The sequence below is a fragment of the Schistocerca serialis genome, chromosome 5 (assembly GCF_023864345.2).
Source record: "Schistocerca serialis cubense isolate TAMUIC-IGC-003099 chromosome 5, iqSchSeri2.2, whole genome shotgun sequence".
Lineage (NCBI taxonomy): Eukaryota > Metazoa > Arthropoda > Insecta > Orthoptera > Acrididae > Schistocerca > Schistocerca serialis.
Genome location: NC_064642.1, coordinates 383745180 through 383773055, shown reverse-complemented (window position 1 = coordinate 383773055; position 27876 = coordinate 383745180). Strand labels below are relative to the sequence as shown.

The window sequence follows — 27876 nt, the reverse complement described above, 5'->3', positions numbered from 1 at the left end:
CATATTTATTAATGAGTGTAGTGATAATTTTACATTCCATGCTTCTGTAACGCTTTGCTGTGGAACTGGTAGAAAGTTGTCTAGGAATTTCCCATTTCACAGGTCTTTTTGCTCATTTAAAATTCTGTCTGGCTGATCTTTTAGATGTGTGTAGATTTCAATTTCTTCCATTACATCCATGACTTTTCCTTTCTGTAAATTACGTAATATTTGAAATGATCCATCTGTATTAGGTATTTTGTGGTTGGTGTCTTTTAAGTGTGCAGCAAATGTGGATGGGTTGTTGTCGCTTATTGTCATGTGTTCTATAAAATAATTATAATCTTCCTGGTGTTAAGTATGTTAAATATAAGAGCTTTTCAACAACTTCTCTCAAAAGTAGCATGCTCCTAAAATAGTGTGAACACCTCAAACTAATGTATGAGCATAACATGATGCCATAGGAGCAATGACGTATAGGACATAACCTGTTACTGAAAAACTCATCCATAAAGTAAGTTGTAATGCGCCTAGTATATTGATAGATATGACTTGTTCCTACATTGAAATCACAAGTGTCACTAATGTATCCAATGTGAGAAACTGCCATTCTAGATACTTGAAAATGACCTAAGTCCGAAATTGTGCAATCATATAGTAAATAAAGAGAATGGCAGCTGAAGGCTTCAAGAAATCATTCAAAAAATATTTGTTGTATGTTAAGTATCAAAACCTGCTTGTTCCGTGGGTATGTAACACCGAATGTATGGCTTCAAATGCTCTTTCAGGATGTAGTGCAAAATTTTGCTTGCATGGGTTATGAGAGCAATGGTTTGGTAGTCAGAGTAATTCCTGATTGACCCTTTCTTGTGTAGTGGGATGGAGATGGACTTCGACCAGTCTTCTGGCCATTCCCTCATATTCTTGTACACATTGAATGCAGTACGTAACACCTTCCTGCTGCATTTCTTTGAGCATTTCACAATATATATTCTCTAAACCAAGAGATTTATAATTCTTCAGGTGTTTTATCGCATTCTCTATTTTGCTGCTTAAGATTGTAGGTTCCAATATAAGTTGGTCAAATGCTTCGCTTTCCCTACTGTTGTTAGTCCCAGAACACAGCTTTTCACAGTACTGTTTGCACCTCGCAACAGTTTCTTCCTTGTCTCCAATAGGGTTGCTATTCTCATCATATGCCACCCACTTATGAGGATTTAATTCATCTACTTGACTGTGATTGTGATGTTGTTGTATCTCATCACAGATCCCATGATGAAGTGTGATCTATTCTTTCTGCAATTCCGTTGTATCTCTCTGCACAGATTCTGATATCTGTCTTGATCCTGGGTCTTCTTCAGACTGCTTCTCTCTTCAATTAATTGTCATGTGGACTGTGATTCCCGAGGGTGTTTTGTATTTCTGGTGTCAGAAGTGATAAGGAAATGACCTCTTTCAGTTGGTTCCATGTTTGTGATGCAGGTGCATCATCCTTTTCAAGACTAATGTTATAGAATTTTGATCTTACAAGCTCACCAAATTCTCTAAAAGCTTCCTTGTTTGTGAGTTTAGTTGTCTTTCTCCACTCTTTTTGGCAGATTTGAGCTTAATCCGCATTTTTATGGACAGCAGATTATGATCATTTGCACAGTCGCCTTCAGGAAATGTCTTACAGTCCAACCAGAAGCTTCCCAATATCTTCACCCTAGGATGAAGTCAGTCTGCCTTCTAAATCAATCACCATGTGATATGCAAGAAGTGTATAGTCATCTTAGGTGATGTTGGAACATAGTGTTGCAGATAGTCGTTATACAGAAATCTGGTAAGTACCTCTCACTGAGACCATAATGTCCAACCACAGATTTTAAGTGTGCGTCTTAGGTAGTAGCTCCAGTTTTAGCATAAAAATCTCCTTGAATTATTGCCTGTCCTTTGTTAGGGATCATGTTAAGGAGTTGTTCCAGTTGTTCATAGACCTCCACTGTTCCTCATCTGACGTTGCAGCAGTAGGAGCATAGATCTGGATGATGTTGAGTGTACACGGGGAAGCATTTGATTTTATGGAGATGCCCCTCTCGTTAATGGGTTCATAACTGAGATCACAGTTGTTCAGATTTCTAGGAACAACTATTGCAACATTGGTCACTACTCCCTGAAAAATACACGGTGCTGCTTCCTTGGGTCATGAAATGGCAACTTTCTCTCCAGTGATTCTCACGAAGCCCAAGAATATTCAGGTCATTTGAACTCATTTCTTTTCTCCTATAGCCAGTTTTCCTGTCTTAAGCAGCCCCTCCACATGCCATGCTGCAATCTTTCTTAGCATACACAGGAATAATTTGCACTGTGGTGTTGGTCTAATGACTTCTTTCAATCCTGCCCCTCTCCCTCTCTGGTGGGGGGACTTGGAGTGCCAGATGATTTAGAATTGAGCAAAACCATGGGGCTCTCATGGGAAAATTTCATTGGTGGTTTCCTGTTGCCTTCCACTGACTGACCTCTATATCCTGTGTGCTCATCAACTCAGTTTCCCGCTGGGGTTGGTTACCCAACCTTCCACTGAGTTGCTTGGCTTAACAGGGGCACCACATGTAAGTAGGAAGTTGGAGAATTGAGGTGATACAGACTAAGAGAACTCTCTTGCTGAGTTCTTGTAATCATGTATCACCCCCATTTTTTCTTGCCAGTCCACACACACACACACACACACACACACACACACACACAAAATGCACTACCTTTTGCACTCTAGGACACAGTACATAATGTCACCGTCACACCATTTGAAGGTCCATTTAGGCTTCAGATAATAATTTAATAATTTCTTTGAGGAATCAAACTTGAGAATGCCAAGTAATAGACAAACTGTATGTAACTACAGACATATTCATGCTATATGCAACAGAATTTTATAGTAGCATAACTTGGACTGGCATGGTCATCATTTACACCTGTTTGCATACATCAGGCAATATCATGATGATACAGTGTTTGGTAACCAATATGTTTAAGAAAATATCACACTTGTTTCATCCCTGTGTGTATCTGGTCAGTGATGCATTCTTATTTGGTATAGTATCTATTTTGTAATATTTGATGCATGTTTTTTCCATCTTTCTAATCTTCCATGGAAACTGGCATACTAATGCAATTTTCACCCTTGATTTGTATCATAAATAGTAAAAAATTATTGCCTAAAAACTCAACATTACTTAAGTCACTGTGATTTTTGCTTTAATGAAGAGTATCTTCACATAAAGTCTTAAAACTAATTATTTTATTTATAATTCATTCATTGTGATATTATTTTATTTCATAACTTCACATACTTCTATTGTCTTGCACTGATCATTATTCTGGTAATGGACTTGAGCTTCCATAACTTCACAGACAGCAATATACAGGTGTTTCAGAGTAATAAATTCTCAATTTTTGCTGCCAAATATCGGCATCTTCAACAAAAATGTCCATGATTGTTAAAGATAATTTTATTTCCCAGGACCTCAGAAGGATATACACTCCTGGAAATTGAAATAAGAACACCGTGAATTCATTGTCCCAGGAAGGGGAAACTTTATTGACACATTCCTGGGGTCAGATACATCACATGATCACACTGACAGAACCACAGGCACATAGACACAGGCAACAGAGCATGCACAATGTCGGCACTAGTACAGTGTATATCCACCTTTCGCAGCAATGCAGGCTGCTATTCTCCCATGGAGACGATCGTAGAGATGCTGGATGTAGTCCTGTGGAACGGCTTGCCATGCCATTTCCACCTGGCGCCTCAGTTGGACCAGCGTTCGTGCTGGACGTGCAGACCGCGTGAGACGACGCTTCATCCAGTCCCAAACATGCTCAATGGGGGACAGATCCGGAGATCTTGCTGGCCAGGGTAGTTGACTTACACCTTCTAGAGCACGTTGGGTGGCACGGGATACATGCGGACGTGCATTGTCCTGTTGGAACAGCAAGTTCCCTTGCCGGTCTAGGAATGGTAGAACGATGGGTTCGATGACGGTTTGGATGTACCGTGCACTATTCAGTGTCCCCTCGACGATCACCAGTGGTGTACGGCCAGTGTAGGAGATCGCTCCCCACACCATGATGCCGGGTGTTGGCCCTGTGTGCCTCGGTCGTATGCAGTCCTGATTGTGGCGCTCACCTGCACGGCGCCAAACACGCATACGACCATCATTGGCACCAAGGCAGAAGCGACTCTCATCTCTGAAGACGACACGTCTCCATTCGTCCCTCCATTCACGCCTGTCGCGACACCACTGGAGGCGGGCTGCACGATGTTGGGGCATGAGCGGAAGACGGCCTAACGGTGTGCGGGACCGTAGCCCAGCTTCATGGAGACGGTTGCGAATGGTCCTCGCCGATACCCCAGGAGCAACAGTGTCCCTAATTTGCTGGGAAGTGGCGGTGCGGTCCCCTACGGCACTGCGTAGGATCCTACGGTCTTGGCGTGCATCCGTGCGTCGCTGCGGTCCGGTCCCAGGTCGACGGGCACGTGCACCTTCCGCCGACCACTGGCGACAACATCGATGTACTGTGGAGACCTCACGCCGCACGTGTTGAGCAATTCGGCGGTACGTCCACCCGGCCTCCCGCATGCCCACTATACGCCCTCGCTCAAAGTCCGTCAACTGCACATACGGTTCACGTCCACGCTGTTGCGGCATGCTACCAGTGTTAAAGACTGCGATGGAGCTCCGTATGCCACGGCAAAGTGGCTGACACTGACGGCGGCGGTGCACAAATGCTGCGCAGCTAGCGCCATTCGACGGCCAACACCGCGGTTCCTGGTGTGTCCGCTGTGCCGTGCGTGTGATCATTGCTTGTACAGCCCTCTCGCAGTGTCCGGAGCAAGTATGGTGGGTCTGACACACCGGTGTCAATGTGTTCTTTTTTCCATTTCCAGGAGTGTAAGTGCAGATATACCATAGAAGACGTTTTGTCCAATAAATTCTACATGGATGCTTTACATATGCAATTAATTGAATGTACATATTATTAGCATGTAAAGAAGTAAACTTATTGTTTACATATGTGAGTTTTTTGTCTTTTCCCTAAAAAGGAACATGCCAGGAATGCTTGCAACAAGATACATGCCTGTGGTCATATGTGTGGTGGCATTAAAGGAGAAACTAAATGCCTTCCTTGCCTGCATGGTTGTTCATCTGATTCCACACTGAAGCAAGATGCTGATGACATGTGTATGATATGCTTTACAGAAGCCCTTTCTTGTGCTCCAGCAATACAGGTTTGCTCTTTTAGTACTTATATTTAATCTTATTATTCACTGTGTTGCATTGAAAAAAGATAAATGTTTGGATAAATAAAACATCTCACTGCCACTGTGCATGTATTGTTTTTAAGGAAATGGAGTGCATCATTCCTTGTCCTTGCCATTATACTTTCATAGTTATGACTTTCAGTATAATTTCAAGCAGTCATAATATAACATTAGTTAATATATTACCTTTGTATTTGTGTATAATGTTGATATTAATTGTGTATTATGGTAATGGAAAGTACTGGCAGAATATTAGAAAAAAAAGAAAAGAATAGCGTAAGGTAACAACTCACTTAATAGAAGGGCTGCTGAGTCATCATCAGGTGCACAAACAAAACAAAAACATCAGCACACACACACACACACACACACACACACACACACACACACACACACACACAAAAACACCTCTGTGCAGCAACTTTCAATATACTATGCTGGTACTGCAGTTCTCCAGCGGTACAGATGTGTGTGTACATTTATGTCTGTATATGTAGGAGTATACTTTAGTTGGATATTACGTTGATATTAGCAGATACATATAGATTAGGGCTCTGGTCTATCTTCTAGAATAAATTTGAATCACTGGTTATCAGTTTTATAGGGTAAAGGTAAAAGTGTCATCAATCCAAAATATGATTTGAATACCGCAGTGCTTTATAAAGCATTGTCCTATTCACGAAGGTAACCCCTTGCCTTCGTCTGACATTAAGGCTGACTTACATAACCTGGGACCTATAGTTTAACGCTGATTGTAGACCATGGTGCAACTTGGCATTTTTTCATATATCTAGCAACATTTCTCTTCTTTTATGCAAATTTATCAGTCAAAACCATGTCTGTACCTCATGCAGTACCATCACATTATGCAGCCCAGACAATGTATCATAAATATAGTTTTTCTGTTTTGAAGAAGAAATAATGAAGTCAAACTTTTGTCAAACTTAAGCCAAGTACATATGATATGTAAACATCTGTACCTACTTTCCAACAGCAGGCAGACATACAAAATCAGCAGCTGTGCCCATGTCCCAACAGATCACAACAATAGTTGGAAAATTCACTTGCTTTTTGAATCATTGTTCCTTTGTATTTTACAATATGGAGACAGTAGTGTTACCAGTCTCATCAAGCTACCTCTGCCACACATACATTATCATCACATTATGTAGCTCACTTCTGCCTTCACTGGATGTAATTACCCTGCCAGCCTAGCTCAAAAGAAGATTTCCCAGGTTGTCACATTCAATACTGATACTGCTGATCCCTCAAAGAAACTACTTGTGAGTACATCTCGTATCACTCAGTACTAAGATGGTGTTGAGTGTATTAATCAGCTACTTCGACAACGCTATGACTTCCTAAAATCATGCTCTGAAATGAGGTCCATTCTATCTGATATTTTGCCCACCACATCTAGGATAGCTTTTCATTGACACTCCCTTTCCCCAAAGCCTGCAATATACTGGTCAGACCCTACACTCTTTCTGCTCCCATTTCACTACCACATGACTCCTACCCCTGCAACTGTCATTGCTATGAGATTTGCCCTATGCACCCTCCTACCAACCCCTACACCAGTCCTGTAAGTAGAAAAAGATATGCTACAAAGGGACAGCCATGTGTGAAATGACACATTGTGTACCACCTGTTGTGTAAACACTTTTTGGCCTTTTACATTCGTGTGAGTTACCGACAAGTTGTCAGTTAGGATGATTGGGCACTACCCTGTGGCTCCTACCCCTGTGACTGTCCCTGCTATGAGATTTGCCCTATGCTCCCCCCTACCATCAGTTACACTGGTCCTGTAAGTAGAAAAAGATATCCTATCCAAGGGGGAGCCATCTGTGAAATGACACATTGTGTACCAACTGTTTTGTAAACGCTGTTTACCTATTACATTTGTATGACTTACTACCAAGTTGTCAGTTACGATGAATGGGCATAGTCAGAGGGTAGGTACTGGTAACAACACAGAGCATGCTCTGCAAAATGACAGTCATGACGTCTGGTGCCTCTTTCTCCACACTTGCCCTTTGGATACTGCCCCTGACATCAGTTTCTCAGAACTCTGCAGGTGGGAACTGGTGTTACAACATGTCTTTGGTTCTCGCCATCCACCTGGTCTTATTTTTCGTTAATTTCTTCTGTCTCAGCATTTCTTTTCATAACTATTCCTTTCTTCACTTCTTTTTAGTTTTCTATTATTTTATTTTCTGACCGGTCTTATTTTTCTTCGCCCCCCCCCCCTCCCCCCCCCCCCCCAAATCTCCACCTGTGTACCACAGCTTAGCTTTGCTTTCTTATTAACTCTTGCATGATATTTTTTCAGTAATCTCTGACTTGCTTATTACCCCATACTCCACCTCTAAGCTCTCAAGTTTTTAAATAATGCCTGGTGCAGTCCGCAACAATCAGTCTTTTCTTCTCATCCTGCCTAGTAAGTCTCTCTTGGCCCGGGGTTCAGGGCAATTTTATGGTAACTCTCCCCATTTTCCTAAACCTCGCCAGTCCCTCTCCTTCATCCCTCTTTCTTATCCTTCACCCCTCTGACAAAAGACTGAGCGACTGGCTCTGAGAGCTTGCACGTTCCTTTAACTCTCACATGTGTTTTCTCTTGCCACTGCTTGGGGATTAGATTTTTTGTCCATCCAAATGTAGTACTATGTCTTTTACTTTGCTTAATACTGATTCTTATGGCCGTGATCACATTTGATTTGGCTGCCACATGTGTAACCTTGTTGCCACCTTGAATAAACAAAGTATCGTCCAGGATGCACCATCTTGGAGAATGTCTACACTTCGCACACTGTGTACCCAGCTAAAACCTGGAGAACGAGGCTCAGTAAACAATTGCCAATTTTCCCCAGGAAGGATGATCTAAGAGAAGAATGGTAAAATCAAAAGTCATAATGAGAAGATAGGTAAAATAGATGCAACCATATAATACTTGGAAGTGAATGAACCAAGAAAAATATGTAGCTACCTCGACCAAATCAGTACTGGCGATGCCATGACAAACGCAACACCGCATAAATGGTGAATGACCAATGAAGTCCAGTGTGCCTGGAACTTTGGAACGAAGACTGGACTACATTTTGTATGATTACCCGAAAAGGAAATTCATAGGTACCTGGAAAGACTTTCCACATACAACACCTTCCAGCAATTAATTGGCTGGAGTATTTGTACATCCATTTATGATTTTTTTTAGCAAGAGCAGACATTGCCTACAGGGGGAGTGACTGGTAAAACCAGGTTTTTGAAAAACAGTCACAAGTTGCACAGTGGTGTCCTTATTTAATTTTAATTTTTTATTAAAAAAGAGAGAATAGAATATTTTCTTCACCTCTCAGAATTTTTTCATACAATGGGCTTTATAACTAGCTTATTTAAGAACTAAAATATCTTCTTTATCACTTACAAAAAATATATTTTGAATAGAATTCACTGTATTTTAGCCAAGATTGTAACATGGTCTTATACTTATTTAGTGTTACCGCATGAACAGAGTGTGGTAACTGATTTAAAAATTTTATGCTCAGGTATTTATAGCTATTATGGACTGTAGCCAGTCTTGAGGAAGGCAAATCCAACAACTGATATTTTTCTGGTAGTGTGTACATATACATCACGTCTCCTGCTGAATTTTTGCAGATTTTCTGTAGCATATATTAAACAGTTATGTAAGTACAGGTTAGGTACTGTCATTATGCCAAGACATTTAAAGCAGCTTCTGCAGGGCTCTCTGGGTGCTAATCCTAATTAACATTTGATTGTCTTCTTCTGCCATCTGAAAATATATTTAGCTCCTGGGGAATTACCCAAAAGTCATATCCCATATTGCAGATAGGAATAGAACAAAGAAGAATATGGTTAAATTAACAGCTTTTTGCTCATACTGTTACTTAATTTATACAGTAAAACATGTACATGAGCTAGTTTGCTACACAGACAATTGGTGTGCTCTTCCGATGAGAATCATTGCTCTATGAACATATCAAGTAATATTACAGTTTTATTTTTGGTTTTAGTTACCTTGAGATTGAAAATTATTTCTTCTGTTTTTTTGTCTGGTTTATGCTAGGCACAAGTGACTAACCATTTGCATAATTTCTCTGTTGTTAACTAGTACACTTTGTAAATTTTCACCTGTGTTTTTAGTGTTACATCATCAGCATATAGTATGTTGTTACTTGTTATGTAATTACAAAGTTCATTAATGTAGATAATAAACAGGAAAGGCCTAAGAACAGAGCCTTTATTGGTAGTATTTCTGATCTTTGATGATATGCACACATAAGCGTCTTGCTTAAATAAGATATGAATAAACATAGTGTTTTATCTCCACTGCCCTAATATTCTAACGTTTTGATGATTTTGCCATGTGAAACTGAGCCAAATACTTCGCTTCCCTTAAGTCAATAAGTGTTCCAGCCTTATTTCATACCATTCATAAACATTATTCATCAAAGCTTCAGTTGCTTCTACAGTTGACAGGTGACCTTAATCTGACCTGTTGTTAATTTAAAATTTTGTTGCCCTTAAAATAGTTTGTATCTGTTTATGCATAAATTTGATATTACCTTGGATATGTTGGGTGCTATTGAAATGGATCTGTAGTTATTTCTATTGATTTTTTTTATACGCAGGCAAGGTAACTGTGAGCTTAATTCTGGGAAAATTCCTTACTCTAGCACTGTCTTTGGCAGTGAGAGAAGTGACATTTTGGTTTCTTTTGTTGTGCACTTTGTGAAGAGATTACTGAGTGCAAAATAGTCTTGTTTTGGAATTGCTTATTTTGTTTATCGATTTGTGAATCTTGTTTAAAGCGGTTAGGACCCAAATGATTTATCACTTGCTGATTTGTATGAGTGAGCAGGGCTTGTGTATCTAAGGTAGGATAATTTATTGAAGTGGTGGTGCTGATTTACATAATATGCATTGAGCTTATAGTAGTCTATAGGAATACTGTTTTGTTTGTAGATATTATTAATTTCTGTTTTAATGACATTCCAAGCTGCTTCACATTTATTTTTAAAATTTAAAATATACTCATCATTTGCATTGCACTTAGTATTTTTTGCTTTTCTCACATTTATGTAAGTTTCCTTGTCCCTATCATTTTTGTGAAATATATCTTTGAGAATGATTAGTAGTATCCTGAGTTTGTTATGTTGGGAAGTGTACCTCTTGGTATGATGCTGCTTGTATTAATGCGATATCTTGTTGGTACAGTAGGGCATACGTTTTCTATTATGCACTTAATATCTGGCTGGAAAAAGTAAAAGCATTTAGCAGTTGTATATCCATTAATGAGATCAATCCATTTTCTGTAACTGCTTTATCATATTTTTACATTGGATTCTTTTAGAAATCTAATTGTCACTTGTCTTTCTGTAGTACTGATAGGCATATAGCCCTCCATGATATGATACTTCCAGTTCTATAACATTATAGTCAAGAGAGTTTCTGTGTACATTATTAATTGTGTTGTTAGCGCATCCAATCAGTCTAGCTGGCTTTTCATTGAGACAGCAGTAGTCCGACGATTTCAGAGAATTAAACCATATGAATAACATTTTTCTCCATACTCTTGTACAGTGCCTGTGTTATCAGCTACAGTTACAATTGTATATTGTTTATATTTGGACAACTGCAATATTAACATATTATTTTTTCTATAAATATTATCTCATATGAGCTTGGAGTTTGATAAACTGAAACAATTACAATTTTTTGTGTGCACATTATTATGCTACCTACTTCCAATATGCCTTCAAGGCATTTTCTGCTAAGGTATTTGGCGGGGTAACGTAAATCAAGGTTGCTTTTAATGAAGATTGAGATCCCATCATGTGAAATGCTTCTTCTACAGTAACTAGCAAGTATCCAGGGGGAACACTCAAGTCTATTTCAGGGTCTTTCAGCCTCTGTTCACTGATACACAAAACACTGTAGTTAATTTTATCAAACCAGTATTGTAATTCATTGACTTTCCCTCTAAGAGATTGTACATTTATATGAAACATGAGAGTATTGTTATTGGTATACAAAGGTATTTTGATTTCACTGGGTTCTGCATGATCAATATTTTCACTGTGTGATTTAAAACAGTAGAGTTACCTCAGTGAATTAGTCTGCTGCAGCTTCCTCTTAATGTGGCTTTTACCCTTCCAGCCCCTGTAATGGTATTTGATCTAAAACGGTAGATGCATAATTGTGCACAGACAGCCTATCTTTTAAAAGAAGACCATTGGGTTCATGCATTTCATTTATAATTTTGTTTATCTCCTGATAGAAATTTCTTGCCATGGCGATGTAGGCACTCACATGTTCACTGTGCACATTTTTCTGTAGTCTATTAATAACTACTATATTGTATTGTATTTTATGTAAATGGAGCTTAGTTGTTTTATTTTAATTTTGGGTTTATGGATCTCTTTGTTAACATGTGAAATAAAAATCAGGTCATGTCTACGAATTATCTTCACAACAACAGTGTTTTTCAACTTACACCTAAAAAATCCTTCAAACCTGTGTCGCATTTTTGGCTTCATTATTTATTGTATGTAGCATTTGGCTTACAGACTTTTACGCTTTCGTATTATCTTATCATATCTTGCACGAATTTAATGTATGTATTTGTAAACTATATTCTGTAAGTCATATACTAAATGAAATAAATAGCATTATGTGACATGACGGTGTGACAAAGAATAAATCACAAAATGATTTTTTCAGCTGAAATGTGGACATGTGTTTCACCTTCACTGCTGCCGCTGTGTATTAATGAAGAGATGGTCTGGTCCTAGAATAACATTTGCGTTCTCACAGTGTCCAATATGTAAGGTATGTTGTATTCATAATTATTTTTTAACAGATAGTGGAAATGAATGCAGTGAATTAACCAATAACTGGTTGAGGAACTGCAGTAGTCACTCCTGCTCTTAGAATCAGTTTTATTTTTCCCCATAACATGAGAAAAATGTTGCATGAAGAAAAAGGAAATGGCGATTGAAAGTCAGCAGTAAACTGAAGACAAAACTTTGCAGAAACGTGCTGAAAGCTTTTGCATCACTTCTCTCTCTCTCTCTCTCTCTCTCTCTCTCTCTCTCTCTCTCTCTCACACACACACACACACACACACACACACACCACCCCCCTACCCCCCATCCACCCATTCTCATTATTAAAGATATGCAACTTCGCTTCCAGAAGCTATAATTTTATGCCTTACTGGATAGACTAGAGTGTAGTTCATAGCAGAAGTCATCACTGGATGTAACAAAACTATGAATAAGTATGGAAATTGGACAACACCTGATAAAAGAAGCAGGACACTTCATCATTCTGATTGTGAGCTAAAACAAAGCCTGAGTTATGGTTTGAGTTGTCATGTGCTTATTACAACCAGTACACAATGAAACCAAAGCAAATCCAAAGAACAGAGAAGGATTGTAGTCAGTAAACTAATATAGCACATGACAAACAGCTTCGTACAACTAAGTGAACTGATAATATTCTTGTTGGGTTTCTATCTGGATCATAATTTCATAATACACTCTCGGAAAAAAAAAGAAATGACACACCATGAAGAAATTATCCAAATGGGATGGAAATCAGTAATTGTGATGGACATGCACAGACGAACAAATCATTACAATTTCAGAAAAATTGGATGATTTATTCAAGAGAAGAGGTTCATGAATTGAGCAAGTCAATAACTTGTTGGTCCACATCTGGCCCTTATGCAAGCACTTATCCAGTGTAGCATTGACTGAAAGAGTTGTTAGATGTCCTCCTGGAGGATATCATGCCAAATTCTGTCCAATTGGTGCATTAGATCATCAAAATCCAGAGAAGGCTGGAGGACCCTGCCTATAACATTCCAAACATTCTCAGCTGGGAAGAAATCCGGTGACCTTGCTGGTCAAGGTAGGAGTTGGAAAGCATGAAGACAGGCAGTAGAAACTCTTGCCCTGTGCAAGTGGGTATTATCTTGCTGAAATGAAAGCCATGAAGGGCAACAAAACGGGGCATAGAACATCATCAATGTACTGCTTTGCTATAAGGATACTGTGAACAACACCCAAAGGGGTCCTGCTATGAAAAGAAATGGCACCCTAGACCATCACTCCTGCTTGTCAGACCGTATGGCAGTTGACAAACACACCCACTGTCTGGGGCATCCCCAGACACGTCTTTATTCTGGAATCTCATTGACTGGAGTGGAAGTGTCCTCAGTGATGATTCCCACTTCAAATTAAGCCCCAGATACCAGCAGAGATGTATCGGGAGGCACCCCAGACAGCGGTGGGATACCAGTTTTGTCACTGAGTGATACTTGTTTGCTATATGTAACCAATTGCCTCTGTAGTGCCTGGAGCAGCAATTGTGTTAATTTGTTGCATGATCATTATCTTGCTGTGAGTTTCATTGATTGCTGTGGATGCATGGAGGGTGCTATGAAGTGGCTCATCATACACTGAAATTGCTCCTTGGCTGCCCAGACAAAGACAGTCCATGTGTCCCTTCATGTTATGTTTCAATTCAGGTAATGCAAGTCACCTTGCCAGCTGTAACATTGTAGACATGTTTTTGTGCAATGTATTACTGCTTTGTTTATTATGAAGGTGGTATATTGGCAATGTTACATTGTATGTAACTGTTGCCACATCTGCTGAGCCAGAAAAATGGTGTGTTACATGCTTCAGGTACCTACTGATATTTAGAGAGGATTTCTACTAACCACATTCCTACTAGCCGCCTTTCCATGCGTTTTTGCCTAATTTTGCCACAATGTGTGTTTGTACCAAAAAATGAACTACTGTCATCTGTTGATTGGTGAGTACAAACACTGTTTCAAAATTTGAACAATTTATTTGTTCGCATTGATTGGTTTATATGCTGACAACACTACTTTATAAGACTGAATTATTTTTTCATATGGGTGAAGCAACGGTTGGAAGCTCCCAGAACCTTAGCCTGTACTTTGTGGTCTGGGCCTAAAGAAACTACCACATCTTTATTGAGGGAGTCTGCATAGAACACCTTAAAGTCTTTGCAAGAAAAGTCCATTGTCCAGGCCACAAAGGATTGATATGTTGTCTTGTGAGTTTTATGCTTCAAGTGTGTGGTTAGTAAGTCACAAATATCATCAAATGATATGCTACTATGGCCATAGAGTTGTATTAGTTTTTAGACTATCGCATATAAATAGTTAGTTGAGGACAACATTAGAGCTCCTTCACAAGGAGGGTCGATAATCACATGTACTTCACAGCAGAGAGAAAGTGCCATAAATAAGTGTCCCACCTCTATTTAAAATTATTATTTTGCTGGATCAGTTGTCGCATTAATGCAATTTTTTTATATTTTTGTTTCTGACACTTGTGATGCTGTTGGAGTGTTCAGCTGCTGATGCCACAAATAGAGAAACCGTTAATCAGTATTAAAGCACACAAAGTACAGTCCTTGTTGCCACTTTACTATCTTGTTGAATAAACAAGAATACCATTTCTAAAGTAAGTCACTGTTGGGAGAGCAGCAAAGTTGTGACTGGTGTTTTGTGTCCAGCAAAGCCACTCACTCTGCTGAGACAAAAGTGAAGGCTTTCCTAGTTTTTGTTAATAATAAACTACATTATTATACTTCCCAATAGATTACTGTGTGTCAGACTGTAACTTGAATCTTATCAAATGAGTTATCCAAGCATGACTCATAATCTGCTCTCTCAGCTTCAATTCTGTTAGCATCTGTCTCCTACTTTTCAAACTTCACAGTAGCTCTCTTGCATATCTTGCTAAACTAGCATTCCTGGAAGAAACGATATTGTGGAGAAATGACTTGGCCACGGACTTAGGCTTATTTCAAGAACGAAACTTTCGCTCCGCAGCACAGAGAGTGCTGTTGTGGAACTGGTGACAGAGTAAGAGTCTTTGCCATGCCAGGAAGTTTTGAAACCATACACACAGTGTTTGAGAGTTAAAGACTAACTTCAGAGCAAAGGTCAGACACCTAAATATCATTTTAGAAGATGTCCATGCAAGTTTCATTTGCATTTACGTGTTTGATGGGTTTTGAAGATACTTAACGTGTTTAAGTTTTAAAAAACTTCATATTTAAATGGGATTGGAAATATTAATTGATACAATTGATACTAGAAATTGTGGAATGAATGAAGGGGGCAAAATGTTAATATTTCTTACCAATATTTTCACTATAACAATAATTTCTGCTGTCAGGATGAATCAGTTCAGGCAAGTTGACATATTACTAAGACAGCACATAATTTCACTAAAACAGAAATGTAAAAATATGTATAGTGTTTGCAGCTGACAAGATATATCCTGAGAAGTGTGAAGATTATTATAGTTTGTCTTGTCTTTTACTTATAGAACACAGAATTCAAGAAGTTGCAAGTAACATTACAATGAAAATCATCTTCCTGCACAGAATGTTGTAGCATTTTCTCTGGCAGTACATGAAGTTTCTAATTTGTGTGACACTGCTTGCTAGGAAATTTATATTCATGGAGTTGAAAGCAGCATTGTCATTTCAGAAGAGTTACATATTCGATGGCAGATGTTCTTCTGTCTGTACAAGAATATGCTGACAATATGGGGGTGTAGTTCAAGGTTCTCCCATCTGTAACATAGATGGTGCAGTGGCTATGATTTGGTCAAACATCAGTTTTCCAGGAATCTTAGAATCCTCACAGACCATTAAGTGCCCCACACTGGAAAAACAGCAGAATTTTGAAAAGTATCAAGACACATAAAATAATGTTCTCTGCACAGTTGAGGTTTACTTTGTGATCTTCTAGAAGTAAGAAGAAATGTTTAACGTGCTTTCAAATCCCTTACATATTGATTGTGTGCAATACAGAAACTGAATTACAGCTGGAACTAATCTATATTTTCTATAATGAAGGTCAATAGCAGGACTTCAGTTTGAAACACATGTTTTCATATTTTATTCAGAAAGTGGTAGCACACTTTGATTCATGGATAGTCAGTAACAGTTGTTGTTCTTGTTTAGCATGCAGAGCATGGAGCACTGTGTCATGCCATCAGCAGTCCATAACATTAGATTGAATGACAGCCAGCCAACAAGCAAAGTTCATTGTGTGTTGCTTCACTTTCCATACAGTCACCTGTTCACCAGAGCCAGCTGCTAGCGTATGATTGTGACATGAGTTCTAGTCAGTCACATGAGCAGATGAGAGATCACTCCTGGTTTACATTAACACCACAGATAGTGCCAAAACATTCAGCACCACAGACAACATCTAATGAGTCATAGTGTACGAAGAGCCTAGTAGCTGGCCATATTCACATCGCCCCTGTGTCTGCTGAGAACTTTTATAATGGCCCTCTTCCTGACTCTAGTCACAAAACAGCTTCCTTGCCAAATGTGTCACTTGATTTAATGTAACCTATGTTGTGCTTATAAGTTAAAAAATATGTATGGTTGTGGGACTCACTTTGTAAAATGTGCATGCCTTAGGGTTCATGGTAAATGTTTTGAGGATGTAATGCAAGTTCTTACTTTTCCAAAATCTTCACCTCTCATTTTCTCTGCTTCAAGTTGTGTATGCCAAAGCATGGTCTGAAACAATTTAATGCAGACTTCCACCACTGCTCCTTTTTAAGAAATTGCTCAGAAGGAATTCATCCCTTTGAGAACTCTAACAATGCCCAGGGATGTTTTCCTCATTTGAAAAAAGAAAGATAGCATGTGAGTCAAATTTGGGCTCTGAAACATTAATGCCTGGAGCTGGGATTCCTTAGAAAATGCTTATCCAATTCACGTTCACTTGGATTCCTTCACAAAGCTGTGGAAGACACATTACACTATGTCAGTTTGTAGTTTCTGTCCTACCTTCATCAAGTATAAAAAAAAGGTAAATTTCATGTGACTAGGGCCTCCCGTTGGGTAGACCGTTCGCCAGGTGCAAGTCTTTCGATTTGACGCCACTTCGGTGACTTGTGCATCAATGGTGATGAAATGGTGATGATTACAACAACACCCAGTCCCTGAGCAGGGAAAATCTCTGACCCAGCCAGCAATTGAACCCAGGCCCTTAGGACTGACACTCTGTCACACTGACCACTCAGCTACCAGGTGCGGACATCAAGTATGACTGTGGCAAAATATCCAACGGAGTAGCAAAGAAAAGACACATGATCATTTTCTCACATTCATAGTTATCTTCATTTTTATTGAACACTCACCATCAGAGAAGATCCAGACACCAGAATGTGGCTATGTCTCTGGGTCACATTCATTAGCAATATTCCATCTCCATGTAAGTTATCGAATATTGATTTTGACCCATCAGAATTAAACCTATAAATCATGCATTGACAGACTTCCACATATGCCAAGCCATTTATTCCCAAGTGAGAGATGAGTAATCAACTGACTGCATACTTCACTGGAATGAAGAATTGTACTCAAAATCTCAAAGTCAGTAACCAATGCAATCCCAAGACTACACAGAATGTGGGTGCCCCTTTCAATCGCTCTCTTTGACTTTTGCTGCAAAATGACACCTGTATTACATGTTCAAGGCTGTTGTTAGGCACCAGGCTGATTTTCTTTCCTTTATAGTTGTTTAGTGTGCTCCATAAATAAAAATCACACAATGTTAAGTCTGGGGCCTTCGAGGCAAGGGGCCCACAAGTCTGTCTCAGAGTACATGTTATTGATGTGGTTCATACTTTGGTTTGATATGTAAGCAATTGCTACATCTCGTTAGAATACTGCACACAGCTTCTCTACATCTGTTAATTGTGCATATAAAGAGTCTAAGTGTAATTGAAAAATATGGGGCAAATAATGCACATGCTGGACAACACAGCAAACTCCTATCTCTATGAGTGGAGCGGTTCTTCATTCAGAATATGTGAGTTCTCCTGCGACCAGTATCTGCAATTCTGGGAGTTTATATAACCTGACAAATGAAACCAAACCTCATCTGACATGAAGTAAAGTAAGGGGTCCAAGTAATCATTAGCAATTGATGTTAACAACCAGTTACAATATTGAACTCTTTTTTTCCCATGACTCTCTCTAATAACAACTCTTATACCACACTCACATGACAGGCTTTTAATTTCATATCTTTTAGTACACAATGACATGGTGTGTGAGATACACTTGCCTGCTGTGATAGGCTCCTTACTGACTTTCAGAGTCTTCTCGTAATGTGCATGCGAATTCTGCCTATAGTTTCAGGGGTCCTCACTGTCGATTGCCTATTCTTCTGCACATTCTGAATGGATCAGGCAATCCTCCATTTCTTATACAGATCTTGAATAATTCTGGTCATGGGGTTTCCTACCACTTTGCCTCACATGAAACTTTTTTTTTACCCTTCTTGATGGAGCCTGTCTTTATGTAACACTCCACATGATCAGTTTGCTGTTCTACTGCAAACTCCCCATTTCAATACCAACTCAACAATATGAGGTAGTCACAACAACTGACACACTAACAAACAGCTGCACTCAATGTTTCAATAAAATGAAGTGTAGCCAACTTTCGGGAGAGTATTGCCACTTCACAAGCAACCAGTACATGAGGCGTACCAGTTTTATGTGAGACACCCTGTATTAAACCACCAAAAGACCATGGCCATGGCCAACTCTATGGCTGATAGAAATGAAATTTCTGTTTGTTACATGACAAGTTGCAATGTATAAAGGTGCATTACAAGTAGTAATGTATTGTAAACAGGTCCCTATTGACACATTAGTAGGTAACTATTTTCTTCAAAAAAATTATAATCCATTAACATACATATTAAACTACCAGTAGGAGATAAACAGCACTTATGTAAAACAGCTGAGGAAGCACCACCTTTTTCAAATTAACTAGCTTTTCAAAGTACTTGTTTTTAAAGTAGCTAGTTTAGAAAGTTAAATTTAGCTGGCAGATAGTGATAAGCAACATAGTGAGAGTTTATTGTCAGTACATTGTGCATATTGAGTTTTTAATAATTGCTGATCTCTTGTTAATGTATATCATGACTTGTTCCATAGTCCTGAAGATTCTCCTTCTTGGTAGGACTACAGGACATAATGAATGAGTGAATATATGGATCATGACAGTGCAGGCTCTCTTATCGCTTACTGTTTAGAGTTACTATTCAAACTTTCACTAGTTTGGTATACTGGAAGATATGTTCAAAACAGTTTTTTTGACAAATATGATGAAGAAGGAAAATTATGTAGTGTCGTTCCATTATATCATACAGTATTGCATCCAGAAGTGTATAAAATGAAACACTGGTAGTCTGAATTCAAGAATGACCTGCAGAGCCTGTTCAAAGAACTGGCTATACGCAATACTGCTCCACACTGAATTTGTTGCTTGATAAAATGTGATGTAGTTAGTGACCCTAAAATGTAGCATCTTTTTTTGCCAAAATTAGCATCTATCTTTTGCAAAATTTGTGTATATTTTTGACGAAATTTGCATATATCTTTTTGTTTGTAAGTAATTAGACACACAAATTTAAAAGGTTGTCAGACTACATGAGAGAAGACGAACAAAGCCATAGTTCTTTGAAACTGTTTAAAAAAGTGCTCATTGGTAACTTTTTTGACTGAAATGTTTGCGTTTGAAAAAACTTAAGCACCTTTTTCTCTGAAAATGGCATTCATTTTCTTCATTAGGCTGCATTTAAGCTTTCAAAAATGACTGTCTTCTTAAAAAGCAGCAGGATTTTCCCACCAGTGAACTGAATGCGTCTCCAGTTTAAGATGTTTCTGGACATTATTTGTCTTTTCCCACCCAGTTCAGTGATTACAAAATCTGCAGATTATTTATTTCGACCATTCATGGGCATTCATAATACTGCAACCCTTGCTTGACAACACTACAGGCAGAGCGGACGAGGCACTTAGCATAGACGTAGAACCAAATGCACTCTGACTCTATTTTAATGTTAGGGGGAGAATTTTGGTGCAGTCAAAAATGTTCCAGATACTGTTTTCCAATTGCTATAGTGCAGAGTGAAGGCAGTATAGGCTATAGTGGCAGATGGCTGTGTGCATTCAACAGATTTGAATTTTGACTGTCTGAGGGAAATGAGCAGTGTGGGGAAACAAGCCTTGCCTCCCTTCCGCAGGGCAGCAGCCTATAGCAGGTAGCAGGACTGACGCATTGTCACAGGGACCACCAGTCTCTTATGGTGTTGGAAGAGTCATAATTGAAATCCATGATGGACCACGATTAGTTGCTTCAGTTATTTCAAAATAAGACAAGAAAACAATAAGCAATGTCCAACACAAAACATTTGGGGACAGCTACCACGCAGCTGCTCATTGAGGTTAGCAGGGTATAAGAGTATTGTTAAAGGTATATTCAAAGCCCATCCTTTTTGGTATTCGATGCAACCACAGTTCAAAGTGACCACCACCTAATTTGCCATGTTAAAGGTGTACATATTATTCCACCTTTTGAGCTTTCGCTAACAAACAAACGTTCACATTTTTTTGGTATAAAATGCTTTAAGTCGCATGGCTGAGTACTATGTTGCATTATAGTGTGTATCTTAAATGGACTTTTCAACCATCCACAGTTAGCATGGCGCCAAATCATTGAGAGCTTTGATAGTTTATTGTGTTCGTACAATTTTTACTTGGCAATTACTTCAAAATAAGAAAAGAAAACAATGAGCAATGTCCAACACAAAACATTTGGGGACAGCTACACCTGCTCGTTGAGGTTAGCAGGGTATAAGAGTATTAAGGTATATTCAAAGCCCATCCTCTTGTGGTATTCGATGCAACCACAGTTCAAAGCTACCACCACCTAATTTGCCATGTTAAAGGTGTACATGTTATTCCACCTTTTGAGCTTTTGCTAACAAACAAATGTACACATTTTTTTGTTATAAAGTGCTTTAAGTTGCATGGCTGAGTGCTATGTTGCATTACAGTGTGTGTCTTTAATAGACTGTTCAACCATCCACAGTTGGCATGACGCCAAATCATTGAGAGCTTTGATATTTTATTGTGTTTGTACACTTTTTACTTGGCAAACAGATCCTTATGCACATTACCTTTCCAAATTTGGTATTGCCAGATGATATACAATACCAGTAACTGAAAATTGGTTACATTTTTAATATTTGTATGTTATTTCAAACTATTACAGATAAAGTAATTCATCTGGATACAATTCCCTATGAAGTAGCGTGTATTAAGTAATTTTGCATTTCGAGACAGAATTTGGATCTATTTCGCATTTATCACAAAATGCGAATTTTTCCACTCCCTAGCTGTAGTATATCTCTCTTTCAAACATACATGTCTATAAATGGAATCATTATTTGGAATAAGAACAATCAGTGTAGTCTAATGTCACTTAGTAGTCTAATGTCACTTAGTTTAGTAGGGGATCGTGTCCACTACTGAGGAACATATATTCTACATAAATGGTCAGCTATAATTATGGTAATCTTTTCAAGTACTTACAATTTTATGTAGTTTATCCAAAACACATTAGGAAAACCACAAGAGTTTCTCTTTGAAAATTGCACTTCTGATTTCTTCTTACATCTCAGTCAGTATTTTCCAGTAATCTCTCTGTTAAAGGAATATTGTAACTCATAGCTAGAATGAGAGAAAGACAGATGAACAAAACCTGCATTTTGGATTGAATGTATAGCAGTTTGTTTTCTGTTCCTTTTCTTGTTTCTATCAGTTGCATTGCTAAAATTGATGAAGAAAGACATAAAGACAGAATTTAATGGCCCACTCACAAGCTCACTACAGATGAAGTACAAGGTTGTATCTGCCTGGTATGGGCTATAGCTTTGTTCTGGAAACCCTTTAGACATCAGCCTTATGTAAGGAAACTGAAAAATTAATCAGGATGACCAGATAGGGGCCGGCCGAAGTGGCCGTGCGGTTAAAGGCGCTGCAGTCTGGAACCGCAAGACCGCTAGGGTCGCAGGTTCGAATCCTGCCTCGGGCATGGATGTTTGTGATGTTCTTAGGTTAGTTAGGTTTAACTAGTTCTCAGTTCTAGGGGACTAATGACCTCAGCAGTTGAGTCCCATAGTGCTCAGAGCCATTTGAACCATTTGAACCAGATAGGGATCTGGACCTTTTTCCTTCCAATTATCAATTCTGCTTCAGTTGCTTTGGCACCTTCCTCAGGTTGTTGAAAGCTGAGTGGCTTCAGCTGGTTATGTTTGTTCAGTGCAGAACAGCAGTGAAGGATTACAGTTGTATGTCCTCAAAAATCAGGGGTCATTTTCTTTTAATGTCAGATCTTTATTTTCTTTCTCACATATGAAGAGTTATTCTTGCATATGTTTAATGCATTTCTTCTCAGCTTTGTTTACAACAAATCTCTTTCGCATAATTCTGTGAACGTTAATTCCAATTTTGACATAGATGAGGCAATCAACCCACAAAGCTTTTAGTTTACCACACATCACCTAAAGTTAGTAAGTCCAGAAACTGCAGTATATAGCTCAGAGATTCCATGATAAATTAAAAGGCAAGGATGTACAGAATTCAGGGTTTGTCAAACAATGCACTTAACTCGTTCAATAAAATTTTTCTGGGTTTGCGACCGCATTGTCAGTATATATGAAACTACCGACGTTTCGGTCCCTGTTGCAAGCAACCTTCTACTGAGTGTTTTGTTTACTGCTCAATGAGAAAAATTTGTTTCTTATATACCTGCAGACCAACAGCCTATCAGAATTAGATAACAGCTATATCTGCAGGTATCTAAGAAACAAAATTTTCTCATTCAACATTAACAAAAACACCCTGAAGAAGGTCACTTGCAACAGGGACAGAAACATCAGTAGTTTTGTATATATTGACAATGCGGTCACAAACCCAGAAACATTTTATTGAATGTTACAATGGCCGCAGAAGCCTACGTTTATAATGTACTTAACTATTTGATTCTACTCTTATTTGTTACAGTTAACCTACTGGATGAGTAATGATATGTCTTTTATTTGTTTATTTAAAACTGATTTTCCTCTGCTTGTGTCTGTGTATGTGCGGATGGATATGTGTGTGTATGCGAGTGTATACCTGTCCTTTTTTCCCCCTAAGTTAAGTCTTTCCGCTCCCGGGATTGGAATGACTCCTTACCCTCCCCCTTAAAACCCACATCCTTTCATCTTTCCCTCTCCTTCCCTCTTTCCTGATGAAGCAACCATTGGTTGCGAAAGCTTGAATTTTGTGTGTATGTTTGTGTTTGTTTGTGTGTCTATCAAGCTGCCAGCGCTTTCGTTTGGTAAGTCACATCATCTTTGTTTTTAGATATATTTTTCCCACATGGAATGTTTCCCTCTATTATATTCATATCATTGATTTTCATATTACTTAGAGGAGATATTGAGCAGCAAACAAGCACATTTGAAAGTCAAATGATTGGCATGCACAAGTGCATTCTTTCACATCCACGAGCGCACAACTTACTCACATGACCACTGTTGTCTCCAGGCACTGAGGCAGAGTTCTGATGAAGGACTTAGTCCAATAACTCAGTAATAACCTACAGTCTACTTTTAAATGTGCCTTTCTGCTACTCAACACCGCCTCTGTGTGGTAATTAGCAATCTATCCAATTCATATTATTGTTATTCCATCCTGGATTTTCCATTATTTGTTTTGCTTGTTATTTAGGCCAGCATAGAACATTCAGTCCTGGCTGATTTGTTGGCGCCTGTGAAGGACCTGTATGAAGATGTTCGCAGAAAAGCTCTTATGAGATTAGAGTATGAGGGACTCCATAAGGCAGAAGCAATAACCAGTCCAGGAGCTCGATTTCATAATGATCCTGCTAGCTATGCAATGGATAGATATGCATATTATGTTTGCTACAAATGCAATAAGGTTTGTCATATCCATTAATATGATATGTGTCTGGAAAAATATCAACATTACATAACCGTTGGCTTTTTAGAAAACAAGTTTTTGATGCCTTTTCAAAATTTGACAGTTGTATCAGATCCATATTAAAGCTTATCTTATGCTCTTCTGTCATAGGCATATTATGGAGGAGAAGCACGATGCGATGCAGAAGTGGGAGAGGAGTATGACCCTACAGAGTTGGTCTGTGGTGCCTGCAGTGATGTATCTCGTGCCCAGATGTGCCCAAAACATGGGACAGATTTTCTTGAGTACAAGTGCAGATACTGTTGTTCAGTAGCTGTCTTCTTCTGCTTTGGAACTACTCATTTCTGTAATGCTTGCCATGACGACTTTCAGCGTGTCACCAACATTCCCCGTCTGGAACTCCCATCATGTCCTGCAGGTTGTAACTGATGTTTTTTTTTTTTTTTTTTTTTTTTTTTTAATATTTAACAGTAATCTCTAGCGTGTCAGTGCATGTCAATGGTACAGAACAGTTCTCTTTATATCAAATTTTGACATCTTAAGTTATCCTGAAACTATGTGGTTATCTTGTTTGATAAGGAACAAAGGTAAAATGCATATAGAAATAATTAGGTCAGTCTGAAAACACAGTAAATTGTGGCACTGGAACGAGGAATGAGGAAAAATACTTTTGAGAGTAATTTCTCTGATGACCATATTTTGTGTTGTACAAATAACTGCACAGCCTCTAAAGGATTTTTCCATCTCTACCTCCCTCAGTATAAGTGTAGTACAATCACATGTGGTATTAAAAATAAAAGAAACTGATTGTTCAAAATATATACAAACACTTGCAACATTTTCTAAACTATAATGCAATTTTTTGTGGTAAATGCTACCACCAGTGGACTGGTATGAAAAAGGAAGTGTGCCATCTGTTCAGTTTTCTAAGTACCCAAAGCTGGAATATCATTAATATTGCATAACACTCCAGATGCCCAGATTTCCTGATGTATTCTTGTTTTTACAAGACAATTAGTTATTTGTACAGAACTGAAATCATTTACTTCTTCTCCAGCCAAATGTTCCACAAATAATTAAAAAAAAATTCTGTAAAGGAGAATCTCATAATTCCAAAAAAAGTTATACAAAGACACCAGTGCATGTTCTGACAGTTGAAATATTTTAAGATTATTTTTTAGCATATTACATTAACCAAATTAATCTGAAATAAGTCCTACATTTTGTGAGTATTGTTATACATTTTTTGAGTATTGTTATGATACAGTGAAAGCATTCTTTAACATGAGTCTGGTCTGCATATGAAACAAATTCAACTTAATGCTTTTTATTAATTCATAACACACACCATTTCTTGCACTCAGTCAATTTTGGTGAGTCTTCCATGTTTTCTTGCAGTATTAAGCCGCCTTGATCAATCATTTGTTTACAATCCGCATGTGTTCTTTTGTATAATAATTACAACTATGTGTGGAGTTTGTGTGATGAACAATAATCATTTGTTTGTTGGTTGCAGTAATCTTATTTTATATTGTTGCAGGTCCCAAGGCAAAACAGCTTGAGGGAGACGAGTGTCCACTCCACGTGAAACATCCACCAACTGGTGAAGAATTTGCTTTGGGATGTGGGGTGTGTCGAAATGCTCACACTTTCTAACATAATGTCTCATTATAAATCAAGAATCATTTATCTTATGCATTCTTGACTTAAAAAAAGAAACTGCTATAATATTAAATATGCCAACACATATATTATCTTTGTAAAGTGTGTAATTGAGAAAGCAGTATCTTTTATTTTCATAAGTAATCACATTGGGTCTCCATAAACTGTTAATGTTTTTGATAAGTACTGAATAGTGCAATACTTGCCTTGCTCACAGGTCAAAACTCATACCACGATGTAAGCACTGAGAATATGTTGATTTTACTCACAGTGTAAATAAATGAACCATGCATTAGGAGAGGTTTACAGACACTGCAGATAGCTGTTTGAAAAATTTGAAGGATATGCAAAATACAACAAAGCCGTGAATACTTTGACAAAAAGTAAGAAATTTAATGTGATATCCTAGATTATTTTGGAAGAAATACTAATATATCCTGAGTGAGGAACTGTATGCACGTTGGCAAGAACATTACAGAAGTATACTCCGTATCATTTTAATAGCTTTATGTAACAAGAAACCTGATGTCTGGGTTTTCATTTGTGATACAGTTTTAGTGTACTAGTTGTGAATTTCATGAAATGTGTACATAATGACAGATTGTAAAGTGTGCATGAACAAGTTACCATGTTTTACAGAGTAGTTTATGAACTATTGTTCCTTTTTATTTTTTTAGCATATATAAAATGTATTTTTTTTATCTCTGTAACTGGATTAAGGTCTACATTGTAAAAAAAAAAATGTGCCATACTTTCCAATAAATTCTTTTAAGTTATTGATAGAATTTATGAGAATTTATCACTGGTAAACAGCATAACGTTGTATGCTGTCATGTATGTGGAGACAGTAACAACACATGCAGAAATGTGTTTTTGTGTACAGATACTTATTTTTTATAACCAAATGGGTGTGCTCTTTTGGTGTACTTTCATGCCTAGTCCATTACCCGTAACTGTTATCAGCCTTTTCTTGTAACGTTTTATTGTGCTTTGTACTCATCTTAATATTTTACTGTTACGATATCACTTGCCAAAATTTTACACTCTTGTCTTCCCTCCCTTCCTCTTTCACAATACTGTGCATACCAAAATCTTTAAGTAACTTTCTTTCTTAAAAAAAGTTACCTATAAATCTAATGCTAATAGGATGTAACAACAGCAAGCATTTGCTATGGTACTCATAAAGAACAATGTAAGAATAAATAAATAATAATTTTGGATAGCATATGATCTTGTAGTAATGAAAATATTTTATGAAAATATATTTCCAGCTACTCCAAAAACTGTATTTGCACATTTTCATTTTACTGGAGACTGTCATGATACATATGATTTTGGGTGCTGTAATCATCGTCTATTTCTCTGTACATCAAGCTAAATTTGAGGGATTGTGATTCAAATCCTCTTCTGGCCCTCTAGACTTATGTTATACTTAACATGATTAAGGTGGAAGGCGGGATGTACTGATTTCCTTCCCCATTCTTGTCCAGTCCCAACCAGTGCTCTGTCTCTAATAATGTCGAAGGGCATTGAGCATGAGGCTTCTTTCATTTTTCTTCCATTGCATTTCAAACCCACCAAAATATTGTATACTATGTATTTGTTAAGTTTTTATCCCATCTTGGAAAAGACAATAAAAGTGATCAAATAATGTTTACATTTTTGTATACAGTGATACATTTTGATATTACTTTCAATAGATTCTATGCTAAAGAAGATTACCCACAAATGAAATCCTTTAGTCCTCAGTGAAGCTTCTGCTGAAGTGAACCATCTGTAATTGTAATGTGATATGGACTGGGACTCAAACCTATGTCTTCCTTGCATGGACAGTATTCTACAAATTAGGCTATTCAAGAATGCCTCATAGACTATGTATGTAAGCTCCCTACTAAGAAACTGTTATCACAGTTTAATTAATTTCAGCAATTAGACTGTTTAATTATTAGTAGAGCTCACATCCGTAGATCGTATTCATTTTTTAGTAAATGAACTGTGACGTAACCAATATGACGAAGGTTGGAGTCGTTATTATTA

General features: G+C 38.0%; 1 protein-coding gene across 1 annotated transcript in view; it reads left to right on the top strand.

Annotated features, from left to right (window-relative positions):
- The window catches only part of LOC126481958 (E3 ubiquitin-protein ligase MYCBP2-like), a gene marked incomplete at its 5' end in the record, with an annotated part of 333248 nt that extends 305752 nt beyond the window's left edge, over nt 1-27496 (top strand). Inside the window, 5 exons of the mRNA XM_050105921.1 lie at nt 5069-5254; nt 12032-12139; nt 23965-24174; nt 24328-24595; nt 25718-27496. Coding sequence (XP_049961878.1) covers nt 5069-5254; nt 12032-12139; nt 23965-24174; nt 24328-24595; nt 25718-25833 — 888 coding nt within the window. The remainder of the gene's footprint in view (nt 1-5068; nt 5255-12031; nt 12140-23964; nt 24175-24327; nt 24596-25717) is intronic.
- Between the last annotated feature and the right edge of the window lie 380 nt (nt 27497-27876).